Raw genomic sequence first — 19,562 nt, 5'->3', positions numbered from 1 at the left:
CTGACTAATACCCCTGTTGTCATTGAGTTCCTGTTTGCTGTGAAGCTACCCATCACAGACTCCAGCATGATCCAAAGAGAACGTAAGGATTACAATATAGAAAAATAACCTGAATCACACCAATCATTTCTAATGCACTATTTATTCAGTTGGAAAACATTGAGACAGTGATTACATTTTACCTAGCAAATGTTTTAGAAAGTACTTGTTTCTAAGTTCAACTATACCAGTAGAAAAATATATTACATCATCATAGCATTCCTTTAAAGATAAAAATGGAGTCCCCTTAAACTTACAATTATTGTATTTACATGCACACTACAATATAAAATATGTCTTTTGTGCTTCTGTGATTTCATCGTTTGATCAACATTTTGATAAGTTGTGGCTTTCATCTCATATAACTTTTGCAATTGCAAACACACATCCAAAAGCCACACAATGTCAATTACAGAAAGATGTACATAACCTTCATAGTCACTCATTCTTGCTCAGCGGTCAGTTTCTGTCTAGCTGGCCTTTTTACCTTGATATCAACGCATTATTTCTAGCATAGACATCATAGACAGAACATAACAACAGTCTGGTGGACCTCATACTACCAGCCACACAGTTGGAGATGGGCGGTGGGCAAACGGAGATCTTCCTTCTCTCTCAGGGTGGCACACCTAGTCACCCCTGACCTCAGTTGTTTTTGGGCTGCTCCTCGGGCTGCTCCTCGGGCCAGTCCTCAGACAGCCTGCTCCTCCGCTGGTCCTTCCTCCTCCTGGAGACTTGGGGGTCCTGCTCCTTGGCCTGGGCCTCGGACTTGTGCCCAGAGTCGTTGTGTTGCCTGGAGTAGCGCTTGCACTTGCAAGAGGTCACCACGGTGATCTTGTAGGTCCGCGAGCTGCCATCCTGACACTGCAGCCTGATGCGCTGTGTCCGAGTCCGGTCGATGACGCAGCGCCACTCCTGGGTCTGCCGCCGGCTCCAGTACTTCCCAGGTTGCCCTCCGCCAATCCAGTTGGGCAGGAGGTGGGCGGGCAGGCACTCCCCAGCGCACACCAGCTCCTTCACGGGGTTGAGGCTGGTGCACTGTCCATCAGAGATGTACTTGGTGGATCTTAGCTCCCTGCAGCCCATCTCACTCTGCTCTGTAACCAGTAGACATGGAGATCAAAACGTTAATAAGGTTATTACAGCTATAAGCTGTATGTACAACTTGCATTACTTTGTTGGGGCAATTACACAGCATTATAAAAGACAATTGGACAGCCTGTAATTGTTTTTAGGGCAGATTTGTTATAGCAGAGAGGACAGTTTGACGTTAAAAGATACACATTCACATTGTCCGGCAGAGTTCAATCCAATTTCCTTCTACTTTTTTTACCTAAAGACTTCAACCACCGAAAAAAACTTTTTTTTTTTCAATTATTAGAAATAAATAAATAGCAAGATTGCGCCCACCTTTGCGCGGAGCGCTACCCTGTTGTCTCCCTCCGTTACGCGCTTGATTCATCGATATATTGCTTGGAGTATCCGGTGCCAGATCGATGACTTGAGCGTTTACATTTTCCGTTGCGTCGTTTTTAACAGCTGGACAGTTCCTTATCATGAGACAGAGAGCGAAGATGTGGTACCAAAGACAAGAAAGAAGCATCGCTGCACCTTTCTTCGGCAGAAGTTTGTGATTTTGTGATCTCTGAATTTGTGATGTTCAGTTACAAATGGCAACCCTATGTGCACCACATAGATATGTTGTCGTTACTATGTTACCTTAGCTTTAGTTAAACCACTTATATACCTGTCCCCTTGTTTTGGCAACAACGTCAGCGCGGCTGGTTTCTGAATGAACTTATTACGCACGACCACGCCCACAAGGATTTTTCTTTGCTTTTTTTTTTCTTTACATATTGTGTGCTCATCTGTTAAAGAGCAGTTCACACATTTAAATATATAGCCACACATTCGTGCAATGCGATAAATGGTCAGTAAAAGACCCTAACGTCAAGAGATACACTTATTTCTAAATGTACTCTATTTCAAGTTTCATAAATGGAATATTACATTACAGAACTGATGGAAAAAAAAAACTTAAATAACTCCTAGGCAGACTTCCATAAGGAAGTGGACCATGCCAGAAACTTGGGATCAAACGATGGAACCCGATGGGAAACAAATTGTGTTGCTGTATGAATCCCATCTGCTATGTATGAGCTCACCAATATGATGTATGTTCAAAATCTAAATTGCACAGTGGCAACACAAAGAGCCCTCTCCTTCTTCATCCTGAAGAAACTTCGCCTATAAGAATTAGGTGTCCTCTTTCACCCGTTTCCCAGGGCTCTGACAATGAAGTTACCCGGACTCTCTGAGGCTATGTGTCCCTTTTGATACGGGTGAAAATAAATCCACTCTCTAACTGTCCAGCTCATGCCACTATTGTTCACGCGAAAGTTTTTTTTTTTTTTCAAAAAAAAATTTCCTTCTAAAAAGCCTTGCTGTCAAAATGATCTCTTGTTACCCCAAAAAGCTGTGTTAGTCATATTGAAGAGGAGCAGAAGCAGGGTGAGGAAAGCGGAGGGGAGGGGGGGGGGGTGAGGTGAACCTTGGGGGCTTGAAAGAAGACTATCAGTTATATGAGCCGTCACAGCGTTCGCTAATTTTTACATCTCAGAAAAACGGAAACTTGAGCTCCACCTTTTATGCCCCCCTGAAGCCTTGAGTGAGTCTGACATATGGGCAAGAAGTGAGGGAGATAATGGAGGGAGGGGGTGGAAGGATGGAGGGGGGTGAATTATGAGTCTATTGACAGGCAACATGACGGGGGGCCATGCTCATTAGTTGGTCTGTGGGCAAGAAGGTCCAGGGTTCCTCCCCATGGGATAAGAGAGTACATTCGGTACATGAAGAATGAAATCTCCCGGGAAGCAGAGCTGTATAGAAGAGAAGAGCATCGCCGTAGGATTCGCTGCGCGTCTGTGACAAGGTCTGAACACTGAGCATTGAAGTCTCCTGTTCCTCCTGGTGTGTAACCAGATCAGGATGACATTGAAGATGCACCTTAATGGGCACACATTAAGGTGTGCACATTTTAAATGTATTTAGTCATTTGGTGAAACAACATGAAGGCTCAATCAGGGCATTACGTCTACAATGTGTTCATTTCTGTTTCAGTTTAATCCGCCAGGTGACTGTTTCCAGTGTGACTGAAAATGTAATCATTTAAATAGGCAGTGATAAGGAATTATGAAAGGAGCACTACTGTACAAGTGTAGAGAGGGACATTGATATCACCATTTCATAATGTCATCCCCCGCGGAGCTATTGGGACGTACTGTACCTGTAATGTACACATACCCATTAAGTATCTGTGGATGAATATTGAAAAGAGAACTGCTGCCCCCTAGTGTCAGAGCAGTGTGAGAAAATAGCGCACAATCTTGAAATCAATAGAAATGTGGGTAACGCAAAGCTAAGACGTCGTCATTTAAGAATAGCACTCTTTATTGACAGAAGAATGAAGAATAGGCACTTTACAATTTAAGACAAGCAATTTAGAGAGGTTTTCCAACCGATAAGGAAATAGCACCAACAAGGTTAGAATGTCATTGGTGGATTGCTTGACCTTCTGAAAACTAAATAACACACAATTAAGATAAAGCATGATACACAAATTATCAACTTAAAAACATCTACATATAACACATACAATATACTTAATTTGACAAACAGCACACAATTTGGCTATGAATGTAGTTTTCTTTCCTTTTTATATTAAAGGCTCAAATTAAGCACTCATTAGTGACATTGCAGATTCACAGGAATGTTTGAAGACTTTCCACAGAGAATATGGCACAAATATTTGTGGTTTCACAATAACCATGTAAGGCATACACTGTAAGACCAAGAGAGAGAAACAAACAGCAGGTCCTACAGAATAGATACACTCAGTGCCTCTACATACATCATATACAAGTCTAAACTCCATCGTCTTTTCCTTCATGGCACTTCTATGGCTGTGAAATCTCAACTCAGCACCCACAATTCTGAAAAACCGACTTGTTTCCTCTTCTGCAAGCATGCCGCTCCACCATTGGTGCAAACACACTGGGTGTGTGTGGCACCCGGCTGTCCCTCTAGACTACTGAACCAATGAGGGCCCCAGGGGGCCCATAGCACAGACCCCATAGCTCAGCCGATAGGCTGGTAAAACCGAAAGATCGATCCCTAACGGCCTTGAGGTCACATGTGGATGAGGGGAGGGGCTAAGAATGTGCCAGGGCTCCTCCCTCTCAGTCCTGGGAGTAGGTGGGGCCTGGGGCAGCAGCGGAGGAGGAGGGAGGGGGGGTGGTAGAGGAGGTGGAGGGGCATCCTAGTAGCTCAGCGGGGCAGCTTGCAGCCGCGACCTCCTCTGCTCTCACACACAGCTCCTGGAGGAAGTTGGCAGTCTCCTTCACCAGGTCGTTCTCATCCTCCACTAAAACACAATCAGAGAACAGAACATAAGAGTAGAGCAGAGTACATTACATTTAGTCATTTAGCAGACGCCATCTGACTCCAGAGTAGAGTATAGTAGAGTAAAGCAGACCAAAGCAGAGTAGAATATAGTAGAATATAATAGAGTAAAGTAGAGCAATGCTGTCCCCCATTGATGATTAGAAGCAGTCACCATTGAGTTCTCTCAGCCGGGGTGTGTCTCTCTCAGGGCCCATCTCTTGAGCTTGCAGAGCTCTGCAGATCATTTTATGGGTGAACCAGTGGAGCTTCTGACACGACAGGCTGCAGTAAATCAGCTGGAAGACAGGTAGGATGAGGTTAAGATGAGGTAGGAGTTGAAAAAGTTGCTCTTGTCTACGTACTTGTGCGTGATTGACATATTTGACTAAGAGGAGAGGTCTGTGGCTATGAAGAGTCTAACAGGGATTTAGGTACAGAGAGAAGGACAGAAAGAAAGAGAGAGAGAAAGAGAGAGATCTAATCTTTAGCCTTACCGTTTTGCAGAGCGAGCACCGCTTATCCGCCCCCCTCTCCCCACATGTAGCGCAGTAATCAGCGTCCACAAAGGCCATCTTGCCCGTCAGAGCTTGGGTTAGCACCGAGAAGGCTGTGGGGTCGTTGCCCTGGAAACAGAAAAAGTGTTGATTGATGATGGGGCAAAAAGTAGCCACTTTAAAATGACAAACAAATAGCACACAAACAAATTGCAGCAAAGGGTGGAGAGCCAGAGTTTCTACAGAGAGAACAGAACCATGCAGCATCAACCTGTTGTCTAGAAGTTTACTTACAATCTCCACAGGGGCGATGCTCCTAACGAGCTGCTGAAGAAGCGTAGCCTCACAGTATGGAAACTTCCGGATGCAGTCCCGAATGAACTTCTCCTGGTTCTGTGGGAAGCCATCGCAATCCCTCCCTTTCAACAAGCTTGCATAAAACATTGAAGGAATAAGAGGATAAGTACTTCTCGAGATACTGTAACAACCTTAAAGCAATTTGGTTTTTAAGTATCAGTGGGTGTTCTCTGGGATGTTAACGGCATAAACATAATCTAAACATACACTAATCTGAGATATGTAGATGTTTACAAGTCATCATTTCAGTCATGCCAATGTGCATGCTTCCAGTCACCCAATCTTTAGCCAGACTCCGCCCCCTCGGGCTCCACCCACCTCTTGACAAGAGCGTCCAGCTTGTCGTCGCGCTCCAGGAGGAAGGCGAGGCATTTCTGCAGAACGCAGCTGATGTAGTGCATCTTCATGGCCAGCACTTCATTCATTTGTTGTTGCTTGACACACTGTTCACACAGCAGGTCCATAACACGGTAGCACTTCTCGAGAGCGCCAACATCCACCATCAACGGGTTCTCTTTCACTAACATCACCATCTGCGAGAGAGGACAAGGCGCAGAGGGAGGAAGGAGTCAAAGAGAGGGAGAGGAGAGAGAAAGAGAGAGAGAGATAGGAGAGAGAAAGAGTAAGTGGAGAGAGGGAAGGAGATGGGGGGAAAAAATTACTAAGAGAAACGACTTACAGAAGGTAGAGCAGAGCTATCCAGTTACTGCCCAAATGCCATTCAAATGTCAAAGTAAGTAAGTAAGTGACAGAAAGCAGAAAGAAAGTGTTAAAAAGAGGAGAGGATGCTCAACTCATCCTAAGATCTTGTTCACAGTTTATATCTCTGAACAAGACTGTTTATATCACACCCTATCCTTTGTTCTGCTCTGGTACGGCTTGGTGTGTTTGATAGGAAGCAGATGTAATCATCATGGTTCACATTTCAAAGTGGGCAAAGTCAAACAAAACATTTTAAGTGAAACGAATGACGATTTTCCAATGTTTCCAAATGCATTGCTTTCTCCTTCAGACATACACATGTGGACCAGATTATAGCTTTTGTTACTCATCACGGCGGCTAAACAAGCTACTATGACTTAATGGGTGTTTAAGTACAGTTTCCATGCCTTTGTGACAGTCACAAACTGTGCTTTTTGTGATTTTGGCAGCCAGCCAAAAAACAAAGGAGCACACCATCAGCCTTACATGCTTGAAAAGACAATAGAAAAGTTGTATTTGTATACAAGCTGAACAAAGAAGAATATGATACTTAAATGAATCAAATAATTCATAAATTCCAATTAATTCATGGACTTGCTATGTTACTGTGCAGTGTCAGTCTGTCCTGTGTACATTCCCAGTTAGTCAGATATATATAGACGATCCCGAAGAAGTCAGGATGCCAGTGGCCTGTGTCTGAGCCAACATGAATCATGTGGGTCTCATGGAATCTAAAGGGCTCAAGGCTGTCAAGGCCCAGCTATGAAATGAATTCTCCAACTCATGTTCCACTATGAGCATGTAGTAGCCGTGTACCCCCTGTTGTCAGTCAACATATCTACTTTACATCCAATCTGATGGATTTTACGTACTGCCGACCATTTATTGCCAACTAAGCTGCCTAAAAATGTTTTGGTCCCTGAGAGAACTTTTTTTTTTAAATACTTTATAATGTACAATTTGATCTCCTATGCAGTAGCAATAGAAAGTCTCTATCTCTTGCAAATGAGCTTTACTATCTCCTAGAAGGCTTTATACTGAAAATCCTAACTTCCATATAAAAACAAACAAACATTAAAGCACTTAAGAAGCTGTGATTGCTATGTACATGATTTACAGTACATTAGATCTGGAATAAAACAAAGCATAATAGACAACTCATTGATTCAACTAAATCTGTTCATTATTTACTCCACCTGTTGTATATGGAAAAAGGATTAGCTGTTAACTCCCTCAAAAAACATCATAGTGACTGTATCCTATCAGGTGTGGCATCGGAATCGAAACAGTCCAGTACCTTGACTGGGTTGAGGTTGGTGGTCATGATGATCTTGTAGAGTGGCCCAGCCAGTTTGGGGGGCAGTTTGGGTTCCCTCTCCAGCCCCTGGGGCCTGGTGAAGTACTCGAGCCTCGCTAGCGAGAAGAAGTTGTTGATCACTGTCACACAGTCATGCTGGCCTGAATAAGCAGAGGAAGAGGTGGACTGATAAAGGGACCCTCAGACAGGTTAGATCATATGCAGGAGTTGGGCTGTACTAACTTAATGAGGTGTGTTTTAAGTTTGAGTTGAGTTTATGTGCAGTTTGCGACAAGTACAGGTAATAAGTACACAAGTGCAGGTACAAGTACACAAGTGCAGGTACAAGTACACAAGTACAGTTAATAAGTACACAAGTGCAGGTACAAGTACACAAGTACAGGTAATAAGTAAACAAGTGCAGGTACAAGTACACAAGTGCAGGTAATAAGTACACAAGTGCAGGTAATAAGTACACAAGTGCAGGTACAAGTACAGGTTTTAGGGTCAGATCTTGGCATCAAAGTGCGCTTCTCACCCACAAAGGCAGCCATCTGTGCAGCTGTGCGGCCCACAGAGTTGACCAGGTCAGTCTCTGCTCCTGCGTCCAGGATCATGATGGTGATGTCTGTATTTCCTGTTGAGACAGGAACCACACATACAGGGGTATACGTAAAATGGGAAATCCCACCCATAGACCCCAGTTTCTCTTTTTAGGTCTTGTTTTGTTAGAAGTCAACTCCACATAAAGGTGCACTGACTGACCTGAAAGGCCTGCGAACATCAGTGCGGTGTAGCCATAATCATGCTCGTTGCAGTTGACATCTGCCCCGTGCTGCAGCAGCAGCCGACACATTTCAGCCTTGCCCTTGTATGCTGCATGCATTAAAGGAGTCATGCCATACTGAGAGGAGAGGAGGGGAGGAAGGAGAGGAGGAGAGGGACGACAGGAGGGGAGGAGGATAGGGACAATAGGAGGAGGAGAGAGAGGAGAGAGAGAGGAGAGACAGAGAGAGGGAGGGATGGTTAGAGATTAGACACTTGGTGGTAAGAGCTTTGTGCTATGAGAGTTAGTTTTTTAGTTAATCAGATTTTAAAATGAGTGTCTGACTAATCTCATTCACAAATTATAGCAGTGCCAGTCTGAATTATTTATGCATTAAGTGCTGCCGTAGCAACAACATGTGAAAACGTGGAGAAACACGTCAGACCTGCTATGATATAAATCCACCCGACAGTTACTGTGTCGTTAATGATGTCAAAGTCTGCTGTCACATCTGATCTTGACAGACCAGAAACACTTGCTGTTTTAAACCCACCCCCTACTCCCGGAGACAAAGGCCACTGAAGGAGTCTGAGTGGTGCATCTAGTGGCATGATGCTATTACACAATACCATGGAGAAGTGCATCCGGCCCTTAAGAGTCTTCTCCATATGTCTTCATAACAATGACTAACAGATGCTGCTTATGCGTCCCCATCAAGGTATCACAGTTGTATAAAGACAGCTAAAGTAGCAGCAACATAATTCTACTCACTGTCCCAAATATCATGAATGTCAATCAATTCTCAGTGCTCAATTATTTGTGTTTAACTGAAGTGGAAGATGTGAACAATTTTGGAGATACTTTAACTGATTTAAGTATCACTGTTTCTATTGAATTCCTCAATTATTTGCGATTTGAGGAATTTTTGTTTTGTTTTATTGTTTATTAGCAAACAACAAAGGTACCCAATCCTACCACAGCCTTCTCAGGGAAGATTGTGGACTCGTATAATAGTATTTACCATCCCATACCTCATCCAAACAGTTCACCCGGACATCATTGCTTCCAAGCAGCCTTGCAACTTCTTGTTCATCGCCTTTGTAAAAAAGAGGACAACACAAAACATTGATACAGTATATATAAATTATGTATCTTTTTACACTGAATATATAATATTCATCCCAAGGGGAAATGGCATAATTTCCTCACTCCACATTCAATCCATTAGGTTCTGGAAACAGATACTACATAATCATTGTTTTGATCATAAAAAGCTATTGACAGTAAACCTTTTTATTCATGACTGAATGAGAACCTACATTGACTCAAAATAACTTTGACCACGAACCCAAATTGACAACTAGACAAGGTGCGGTTATCATGCCATAATTTTAAATAAAGAAAAATATCGATAAAGTTATAAAGTTGTTACATAATTGAAAGGTTTGAAAAGGTAACTGTTTTCTTAAATAATTCGATATCTAACATTAAGAACATACTCCTTACCTGCGGCAATAACCTGTAATAGTTCCCTCTCTGCCGCTGAAAGATCCCCCTTTTTTGGAGCTGCCATTGTTTTACTGCAATATTCTTGTGCCAAACTGGTGCACAATCTCTTGCCGAAGATGCTCGTTATGCTAGACAGGTTACACCCTCTGCAAGACTTAGGTGTGGGCTGAGGGCTAGAGTAAGCGACTCCACCAATTTATAACAGTCACTAAACTGTTAGATAAACCTTGGAATACACCACAGAGAAGCAAAGAGGGGTGCCTTAGATTTGTCTCTGATTGAAAACGGAAATAAACCCGTATTTGTCTTAATGTATTGCGAATGATCCGTTCAAGACCAATTACTACTTGCCAGTTTTAATATTTATCACTTTGCGGAGTCATATTTGAAATTGTTGCTTTATCACTCTGTGAGGACGCCCCTATTTTAGGTACATAGGATTTTGCCGGGCTGCATATTACCGGACTGCCACTCGATGTACGTTGATGTGTATCTGAGTTCCTTTGCCTCTCGTCCACCACATCAACTTGCTAGTCACCCACTGTCAGGTAAGTCACAATTGTTCTGTTATCCTAGTAACATTCATTAGAATTGCTATATCTCAATTCAATTTCATGTCATAAAAACTTACAAGATTTAACATTTGTTGTCATATAAAAATGTGCCTATTGTTGATGATTCAGGGGCAATTAGTCCTACTCACACTAGTAGACTAAACATTAAGAGCTGACTGTATCCGTTTTTATAGACTGCAATTTAGGCCATGATATGTATTTTTGTTATTTTTTTAGCTGACTAATTTAGAATCTGAGACTGACAAAACATCACAACTCTAGTGCCACAGGTGCGCGATATTGTTCAATAACAAATTGAAGAAATGTTTGTTTAATTCGTCAAAGTGTGGACAGAAGAGGATTAATTTGAAGGGTGGATTGCTTTCCTCCTTTTCTGTTGCTCATTACAACACGCTGAGAAAAGGATTTTGGAAATTAATAAAGCACAGCATATGCACGTGTACAGATTATCACTTATCTTGAATTGACAGGTTGTCTGGGTGAAATATTTCAAAGGCATTCCTGGAATGCTGCGATTGTGTTTATAGAAAAGTGGCGCACTTCAGGCTACCGTTACTCCCTACAATTAATCGGTTGTAGTGTTCCGGTGGACCTATCTCGCCGGCGGCCAAATACAGTGCTTTAAAAGGCTCGATGTAGCTGACAGTTTTGTGCTTCCTGTTCGACCGAACTGGTAGGTATCTAGTCGAGCTCATCTTGTACAGGCCTCGTCCTTTTATTCGAGGATATAACTTCGTTGGACTCATCGTGCATTATTCACGGAAGTGGTAGTAGGGTGTGGAGGTGAGAATGAAAATCCTTCATCCTGTCTTATCTCTCCAGGCCTTCTCATCACCCTCTTGAGGGGGCACCTACATAGCCTATCAGACCACTTCAGATACTTTCCAATAGTTTGCTTGTCTCTCACTCTGGTCAATGTTTTCTGCCATGTTGGCTTTGCTTCCTGGAATTTAATGAGGAGAACATTATTTTGGGAATGGGGTGTCAACTTGGAATACAGCCCACACACCCCTGGGGGGGGGTGGATGAGGGGGGTGGATGAGGGGGTTGGAGGGCTGGGACATGACAAGTCTTTTTGATAATGCCCATGACGTATTCTCCGCACACTGTGTTATAGACTGGGGACTGTGGTGACAAACAATTTATTTGGCATGGCCATGACATATTCAAAATTCAACTGCCCATGAAATAAAAGCTCAAAATGGAGAAGAAACCTGTCAAATATGCAGAAGTGTGTGGCAGTGAGGTGTTGAGATGAACAAAGAGCTGTTCCTCATATACTCCCCTCTCAGGTAACACAATAATGTTTGTAAGATAGGATCTCTGAACAGCTGCACTATTTCTGCACAAATCACACATTTAAACTGACATGAACTCATCTATCTTTTCCTCTTCTTCTACATCCCTCTGTCTTGTTCACTCATACACATAAACACATAATTATACACAAAACCACAAACATGTACACAAACACAAACATACACACACATACAAATACAAACACACACCACTGTGAAATTCATCCATGGGTCCCAAGAGTAGACATGCTGGTGCTTAGCCCAGCTACCTCTGCTCTCCTTGGGGTGAAGAAGTGGCTCTGAGTGGGTCCCTTGGTGCTCCTTCAGGGCCTCTCCTCAGAACACTGTGTACATCAGCTGCTGTTAGACAGATCAATAGAACAAAGTGACACACACACACCAAACGGTTGTTGTGTACAAGGACAGGTGAAACATCATGGAAACGTGGCTTACAAACACGCATTTAAATTCCCTGAAATACATTTTGTTTTATTTTCCAAGTTGTCATAGTGCAAATTCAGATAATGTATTCATTTTTCAATAACTGCAGCTGTAACATTGTCAAAATGCTCTGTCAGTGGGAGCCTGTAATGGTGCTTATCTGTGTGAGTGGAGAACACTAAACCACCCACACGGTTCAAAAGAGAGAGAAAAAACATAGATTTGTACATACAAGTGTTTAACAGTGTGTCATGTACATTAGGTGATCCAGAGCTAGGCCTATACATAAAGCAATTGAAGGAACCACTGGTTTTAAGTTCTAGCATCTCTATAACAGAACCGAGGAATCTTTCAAGCCAATGTGACCGCGGTGAACCAGACAGCTTTCCTTGGAATCTGTTGACTACAGTATCCATTCAGTGGGGATAGGAGTTGTAGATTAGAACGCGCTGTAATCCTTCCCCGACCAGTTTCCTGGGGCTCTCCAAAGTAAGAGTTTGCCTGCCACAAAAATGGCTGCCCTCTCATTGAGTTTTCTGATTTGGACCAGCTGTTGGAAAGAAGTGTGCACTGCATGTGCGTTGTTGTTTGTGTGTGTGTGTGCATGTAGCATTGCAAGGGATGTCCTAGCCCAGAGAGAGACAGAAAGAAAGAGAGTGAAAGGGGGCATGTGTGTGTGTTTGGGGATGGGTAAGGGGGGGTTGGAGAGAGTCTGAAGCTCACTATATTTAGCACAGAGCACAAGGTTGGCAAGCAGGACAACTCTTCAACAGTTACACTCAGGCCGGCACTGTTACTAAGAGGAACTCACAGCTGGTTAGCGAAGGGCGGAGACCTTGAACATTGAGGCTTACAGGGTGTTCTTCAGTGGTTAGACTGAGGAAGTATAAAACCTAGGGTGATAAGATACATTTACATTTAGCAGGCGCTCTTATCCAGAGCAACTTACAGTAAGTACAGGGACATTCCCCCCGAGCCAAGTAGGGTGAAGTGCCTTGCCAAAGGACACGTCATATTGTGCGGCCGGGAATTGAACTGGCAACCTACTGATTAATAGCCCGACTCCCTAACCGCTCAGCCATCTGACCCCCATATGTTATCGGAGAACCATGTAAGCTTTGCCTAACCACTATTCAAATGTATCAAATCATTTGTATATATCATGTACTTAACAGAAAGGTTACTAATTAAACCATATCTTTATATAAAACACAAAAGGGGTTACTGGTTGGACCTTGTGTGTGTTTGTGCATGTGTGCGTTAGATGATGAAAAAGTGTTTAGTGCTAAGAAGTATTGTGTTTCCTCTTCAGGACTTTTATGAATACCGGTAAGCAGCAGAAGCCAGTGCTTACAGGCCAGAGGTTTAAGACCAGGAAAAGGGGTAAGTACCTCAGACAGCTGTCCGTGGCCGCATGCTAGCTCTTTACCAGACACGTTGGCAAGGAAACAAATGTTGTGTTGTTGTGTTGCATTGCAATGTTGCAAAGGTACTGAATGTTCTTTGCAAAGTCTTGTTACTATGAACACGTTTAGAAATATACTCCTTCAATTGTAATACAAGGTGTAAATAAACAGCAGACGATTTGTTTGATGACAGTTTATTAGTGACCAAATCCCTGGAACCTCAAGATATTTTTTGCTACAGACAAAATGTGTTGAATGTTTCACCAGTGACAAGGTCCCTCTCAACCTCTTCTGTTGGTATTCTCAATATTAGCTGGTCTGTCGACTCAATACTCCAACAGCCTACAAGCACATAGTGTACTCACACTCTTCACATATTCTCACTCCCATACAGTAAACACTTGAAGCCCTTCCCTAGATTTGACTGAGTTGCAAGGCCTGCCTGCAGTGTTAACAGGTTGTTGTTGGCATTCTCTGGCTCTTACACAAAACCTCTACACAAAACCCTGCTTGCAGGCTGGTTTGCTGGCCAGATACCCGACTAGTTGGAAGGTTGTTTTTTTGGGGTTGGCTAGATGGTTATCGGCTGGGAGGCTGGTTTATTGACCAACTGGTTGGTTGGCTGCCTAGTTTGCTGACTGGCTCTAGTTATTGACATATTCGTAGGATGTCCAAACTGCCCCAAACCCAGTGTGGCCACCTCTAGGTTATGATATTTAGATTTTTGTGAAGACACAGACAGGATTAACTGTCTCAACTGTGTTGCAAATGACAACACCTATGAACAGTAGATGTTAGTAGACATCCCCGTCCTAACCCTCTCCCTCTGCCTTCCCTCCCAGATGAAAAGGAGAAGTTTGAGCCCACAGTTTTCCGAGACACGATCGTTCTGGGCCTCAACGAAGCAGGCGGGGACCTAGATGCTTTGGCCAAGTTCCTCGATGTCACGGGCTCACGACTCGACTACCGTCGCTATGCCGACACCCTCTTTGACATCCTCATCACAGGGAGCATGCTTGGTGAGTGTGCTCTGGATGTCTGGGATGCATTAGGAAACCCTTCACAGTAGCATTCTGTCACCGGAAATGTAATCTGTTGCGATCATGAATAGATTCAAACCAATATTGTTTTCATGTCTAAGTCTAAGTGGTTTACCTCCCTAGATGGTTAGATTGTCAACAATACCTTATTAGACACGTTTCATGAAGGGTGTTAGATTAGCATAACATCACGTTAGAAAACCCCACCCCCAGGATCCATTTAGCTCGGCGACAAAGAGAGGAGCACGTGCAGACAGCTACAGTGGACCAGTGACCAGCTGGGTGCAGGGTTGTGCTCGCTCGCCCAGGCAAGGACAAAGTGATCACTGCTGGCTTTGTCAGATTAACACAGTAATGCCCCATGATCAAAGAGATCCTCTCCTCATCACCCATTACAGAGACTCTCTCTTGGAGTGTGCCTGCTTCTGTCTGTGTAAGGCTCAGGAATCTGTGCGGCTCCTAAAATGTCACCAGCACGACGTTTTACAGACTTTGACAATTAATTTGACTCTTAAGTTTTCCACATTTAATCGGATTTCCCATGTACAAGCCTGAACAATGGAAAAGGAGCTGGGCTTTAATAATCAAATATATTATAACATCAGAGCACAGGAGCAGTACAGAACAGTTATTGTGGGAAACGTAGTGGAGTTTGAGGCATTGCACAATGTATTATGTCTGTAGCTAAGCTCAGTGTGTCTGTAGCTGTAAGATTTTGAACTTCAGTGACCTGTAGGCCTAAGCTGCCCAACCCCCCCCCCCCCCCCCCCCCCCCCACACACACACACACACACACACACAGGCAATTAGATTAACACACATAAACCCAGAGTTAAATATGCACACACAAACTCACACAGACTCGTACACATACACACAGGCCCACACATGACACACACACACTCATGCTTGCATGCACCACAGACACCAAGAGGACCTTAACACACATGAACCCACAATACACACACTCATTCACATCCTGTCCCTTTAATCTGTCTCAAATTAGTTCATTTTACTTCCAGGTCTGAATCTAGGATGAAGCACTCTCTGTCAAACCAATTAGAGCTAAAAGGTTTACTTGCGTTCTATAAAAGGGACACAGTACTACAAGCTGTGGACACACAAGAAACCAGCCTCTTGAATCCTGTTACTCTGACAATGAGTGCGTAGATTATTTAAGACAATGGAGTTTGCGCATCAGATGTGATGTGATTATTTTCCTACATAATATCACATAGGGTATTCTGTTTTCATTAAAATCCTTCTAACAGGACTATAAACCTGTCCAAAAATGTCAGTACAACAGGTCAACAATGGAGAGGTATTTTCCCTGGCAGGCAGCAGGTTTGTAAGCTCTCCTGTTGTCATTAATCTACAGGAGGAGATTAAATGTCATTGGCAGCCTGAAAAGTCACAGGACACAACAACCAGATCAATGCTGAATTAATGTATATATAGCCAGAAGAGTGAAGAGGGGAGGGGAGGGGAGGGGAGGGGAGGGGAGGGGAGGGGAGGGGAGGGGAGGGGAGGGGAGGGGAGGGGGGGGGGGGAGGGGAGGGGAGGGGAGGGGAGGAAGTTATTGGGATCAGACATTTGTCAGGGAGTTTCCCAACAGAAGTGGATGGGGCTGTTAGGCATTGCGATAATGTTGTGTAATCTCATTAAAGACTGATTACCATACATCAAGCAGTGATGGGGCCAAGGGCAGAAACATCCCCACTAAGCCCCTCAGTCTCTTGTGGTTACACAGGGTTCCTAGCCAGTGCAACCCAGTTAACCACAATTTAGGATTGACCAAAAATAGTTTCAAAATGGTGTTGTTGGCATAATTAGATAAGGTAGTAGAGCATGGTTTTATCATTGTTGTGTCCGAATGCATGTATTAAATATCAGTTTAAGGCCCTGCCCATTGTTGTGACTTGTGGATATCTGGTATGGTAGGATATTCTGAGCTGTGGAATAAAAGGGTTAACAGAATTCTTTGACCTTTGATCCTGCTTTCGCTGACTCAGCTCCCGGAGGGACGCGCATTGATGAGGGTGACAAGACCAAGGTGACGGCACACTGCGTGTTCACTATCGAAGAAAATCACTCCGCCCTCAAACGCTATGCTCAGGTATGTTTCAGCAACCCCTCCCCCCCATTTATACACATGAAGTGCTCCATATTGGCACTTAGACTTTTAGGCCATGGATTATACCAGGGTGAATATAATTCACCCTGTCCACATCCTCCAGGATTGAACATTACTCTCTCACTCTCTCTCTCTCTCTCTCAGGTTTTTAATAAGCTCATTAGGAGATACAAATACCTAGAGAAGGGCTTTGAAGAGGAGATCAAAAAGGTAAAATGCTGTGATGTCATCTTTCTCATCTCATCAGTTGATGTCAGAGGACCTCATCATCCTGTCTTGTGTCACTTCCTGTTGCAGCTGTTGCTCTTCCTGAAAGCCTTCAGTGAGTCTGAGCAGACCAAGCTGGCCATGCTGACCGGCATCCTCCTGGCCAACGGAACACTGCCCCCCCCGATCCTCACCAGCCTCTTCAGTGACAATGTTGTCAAGGAAGGTGTGTATGTGTGTGTATGTGGTGTGTGATTGTTTCTCTGTGGAAGGGGAATGTTCGTGTGTGAAGTGGTGCATGTCTGTGGTCGTGGAGTTTTGTGTGTATAAATGTATTGTTGTACATGCAATGAGCTATATAACACTAATTTGAACTGTATTTTGCAGGCATCTCTGCATCCTTTGCAGTAAAGATGTTTAAGGCGTGGATAGCCGAGAAAGATGCCAATTCAGTTACTTCTGCCTTGAGAAAGGCCAGCCTCGATAAAAGACTGCTGGTGAGGATTGAGGAAGCGTAACATGTTATTTTACTCTCTCCGGAACACTCTGAGTGTTAGTGTCTGGAGACTGTCTCCATGGAGATGGTGTTCACTTGTCAGGTGCAGACTTGTGTTGTCATACATGCACTATAATTATGAAGAAGAGATGGGAGGGGGGGGGGAGTCAGTCTGTTGTCATGCTCATTGCCTCTTTTGTCAACATATAGTTGCTTTTACACCAGAGCTGCAGCTCAATAACTACATTTGCATTTTTCTTAGAATTGTCAATATTTTGTAAATGTTTCCATATGCCTCCTAGTTATGTTTATGGATTATCAATCTGATCGTTCCAGGAGTTGTTTCCTGTCAACAAGCAGAACGTGGAGCATTTCTCTGTGTACTTCAACGAAGCGGGGCTGAAGGAGTTATCAGACTTCCTGCGCGTGCAGCAGAGCCTGGGAACCCGCAAGGAGCTTCAGAAGGAACTGCAAGAGCGCCTGTCTCAGGAGTGCCCCATCCGAGAGGTAGCACGCCTCTCTCAGTGGGAGGGTGGAGTTAGAACGTCTCTCTCAGTGGGGAGGGTGGAGGTAGCACGTCTCTCTCAGTGGGGAGGGTGGAGATAGCAAAAAAAGTGTGTGTATGTACTGTATGTGTACTCTTTATCTTGTCTGTCTTCTCCATCTTGTGGTAGATGGTGGTATATGTAAAGGAGGAGATGAAGAGGAATGAGCTTCAGGAGCAGGCTGTGATTGGTCTGTTGTGGACGTGCCTCATGAACGCTATGGAGTGGAACAAGAAGGAGGAGCTGGTCACCGAGCAGGCTCTCAAACATCTTAAGGTACAGCTACACCACCTCCACCACATGCAGGAACATCACCTCCATCCACCACTATCCTAACTGTACTAGACCACAAATAAGGTGTTTCCAGCAACTGGCAAACATGTTGCAGTGCTGTAGCAATGCTGGTCTACTGTATTACTGTCCTTAATAGTGATTTTTTAAATAACCCTTGACTGTGTCCTCTCTCTCACACACTCTCTCCCTCTCCCTCTCTCTCTCCTCCCCTCTCTCTCCCTCTCTCTCTGAAGTACTATGCCCCTCTGCTGGCTGTGTTCAGCACCCAGGGCCAGTCAGAGCTGGTCCTGCTGCTGAAGATCCAGGAATACTGCTACGACAATATCCACTTCATGAAGTCCTTCTGCAAGATTGTGATGCTCTTCTATAAAGGTGGGTTTCCACAAATAATCATGTCCTGGTGTGATAATGGCCTCTTTTAGGTTCAGGTAGATTCGGGGTGACTCGGTGTACTGTGACTTGGAGTGGGTATGTGATGCTCTGTGTGCCTCTCTTGGAATGTTCACCCCCACCCACAGCTGACGTACTGAGCGAGGAAGCCATCATGAGGTGGTACAAAGATGGACACGCTACCAAAGGGAAGAGTGTCTTTCTGGAACAGATGAAGAAGTTTGTCGAGTGGCTGCAGAACGCTGAAGAAGGTAACTGAACGACTGCAGCTATCAGACGTACAACTGTCCAACACAAGCATAAACACGAGAACCGAAAACGGTTATTTCGACCACTAGAGGCCGCTAATGAGTCTTGATGTCATTGCTTCCCCCCACAGAGTCCGAGTCTGAGGGAGAGGAGGACTAACCACTGGAAAGACAGGAGTCACTCTCTACATCCTATGGCCTGTATCCTGTGTCCGTGCCCCTGTAGTCCCCACTTTGCATTTAGTGTCCAGTCACTCCTGTTCTCTTGGGCCCAGACCACAGGCCCTAGGTAGCCAAGCACATCACCAGGGCATATACCACTTGACACCTCAGCAGAAGGAGACATGTCAACCTTTCCACAAGGTCTCACACTCTGGCATAAAAAAAACTCCCTTTAACAATGTTGTTCAGGTATAGCGATAAGGACCTCATAATATGCTGTCGATTTTGAAACTTGATTTATGAAACTCGCACATATGGAACTTGGCAATGCTTTGATCTTTTTATGAATAAAGTGTTTTGTATGTATTATTTTGCTTTGTCTGATTTGAAACCAGAATACAAAACAACTTCACACACGTTTTGTGGTTAAGTAACTCAACCAGAAAATTACCTGAAATGGAAGTACCCTAAGTCCAACCAATCATTATGTTACTTCACCTTGAACATGTCTGCAAAGATAAATAGGAATGCTGGGCAGCTCCTGTGACCTCTACACACGGTCATGGAAACAGCTTTAAATGGCCTTGAGTCATGCCGTTTATATTCAAAGGTTCAACTCCCCAATTCCCGCATCAGGTAATACATCAACAACTGTAGGAAATTAAAAACTGTTTCACCTGTGGACGTGGTCGGTTACAGTATGTCCACTGGAGCCGGTG

General features: G+C 44.0%; 3 protein-coding genes across 3 annotated transcripts; 1 reads left to right on the top strand and 2 right to left on the bottom strand.

Moving 5' to 3' along the window:
• Positions 1-131: 131 nt before the first annotated feature.
• sostdc1b (sclerostin domain containing 1b) lies at positions 132-1,803 on the bottom strand. The gene is made up of 2 exons (XM_062487067.1): positions 1,450-1,803; positions 132-1,136 (listed from the first exon to the last, which is right to left on the bottom strand). The coding sequence occupies exons 1-2, from the start codon at positions 1,640-1,642 to the stop codon at positions 685-687; spliced, it is 645 nt and encodes a 214-aa protein (XP_062343051.1). The 5' UTR covers positions 1,643-1,803; the 3' UTR covers positions 132-684.
• A 1,714-nt stretch (positions 1,804-3,517) lies between these two features.
• LOC134041076 (ankyrin repeat and MYND domain-containing protein 2-like) lies at positions 3,518-9,733 on the bottom strand. The gene is made up of 10 exons (XM_062487320.1): positions 9,605-9,733; positions 9,130-9,194; positions 8,098-8,236; positions 7,871-7,969; positions 7,333-7,493; positions 5,652-5,866; positions 5,271-5,406; positions 4,977-5,105; positions 4,655-4,778; positions 3,518-4,462 (listed from the first exon to the last, which is right to left on the bottom strand). Exons 1-10 carry the CDS (start codon positions 9,669-9,671, stop codon positions 4,278-4,280), a joined length of 1,320 nt encoding a protein of 439 aa, XP_062343304.1. The 5' UTR covers positions 9,672-9,733; the 3' UTR covers positions 3,518-4,277.
• Positions 9,734-10,030: 297 nt separating this feature from the next.
• Positions 10,031-19,212, top strand: bzw2 (basic leucine zipper and W2 domains 2). Its single transcript, XM_062486817.1, has 12 exons — positions 10,031-10,155; positions 13,234-13,304; positions 14,170-14,346; positions 16,380-16,483; positions 16,646-16,711; positions 16,799-16,934; positions 17,096-17,205; positions 17,541-17,711; positions 17,879-18,025; positions 18,277-18,415; positions 18,562-18,684; positions 18,813-19,212. The coding sequence occupies exons 2-12, from the start codon at positions 13,241-13,243 to the stop codon at positions 18,839-18,841; spliced, it is 1,266 nt and encodes a 421-aa protein (XP_062342801.1). The 5' UTR covers positions 10,031-10,155; positions 13,234-13,240; the 3' UTR covers positions 18,842-19,212.
• Positions 19,213-19,562: the final 350 nt, after the last annotated feature.

This window comes from Osmerus eperlanus, chromosome 20 (genome assembly GCF_963692335.1).
Source record: "Osmerus eperlanus chromosome 20, fOsmEpe2.1, whole genome shotgun sequence".
NCBI classification, from domain to species: Eukaryota; Metazoa; Chordata; class Actinopteri; order Osmeriformes; family Osmeridae; genus Osmerus; species Osmerus eperlanus.
This window is presented reverse-complemented; position numbering and strand designations above follow the sequence as displayed.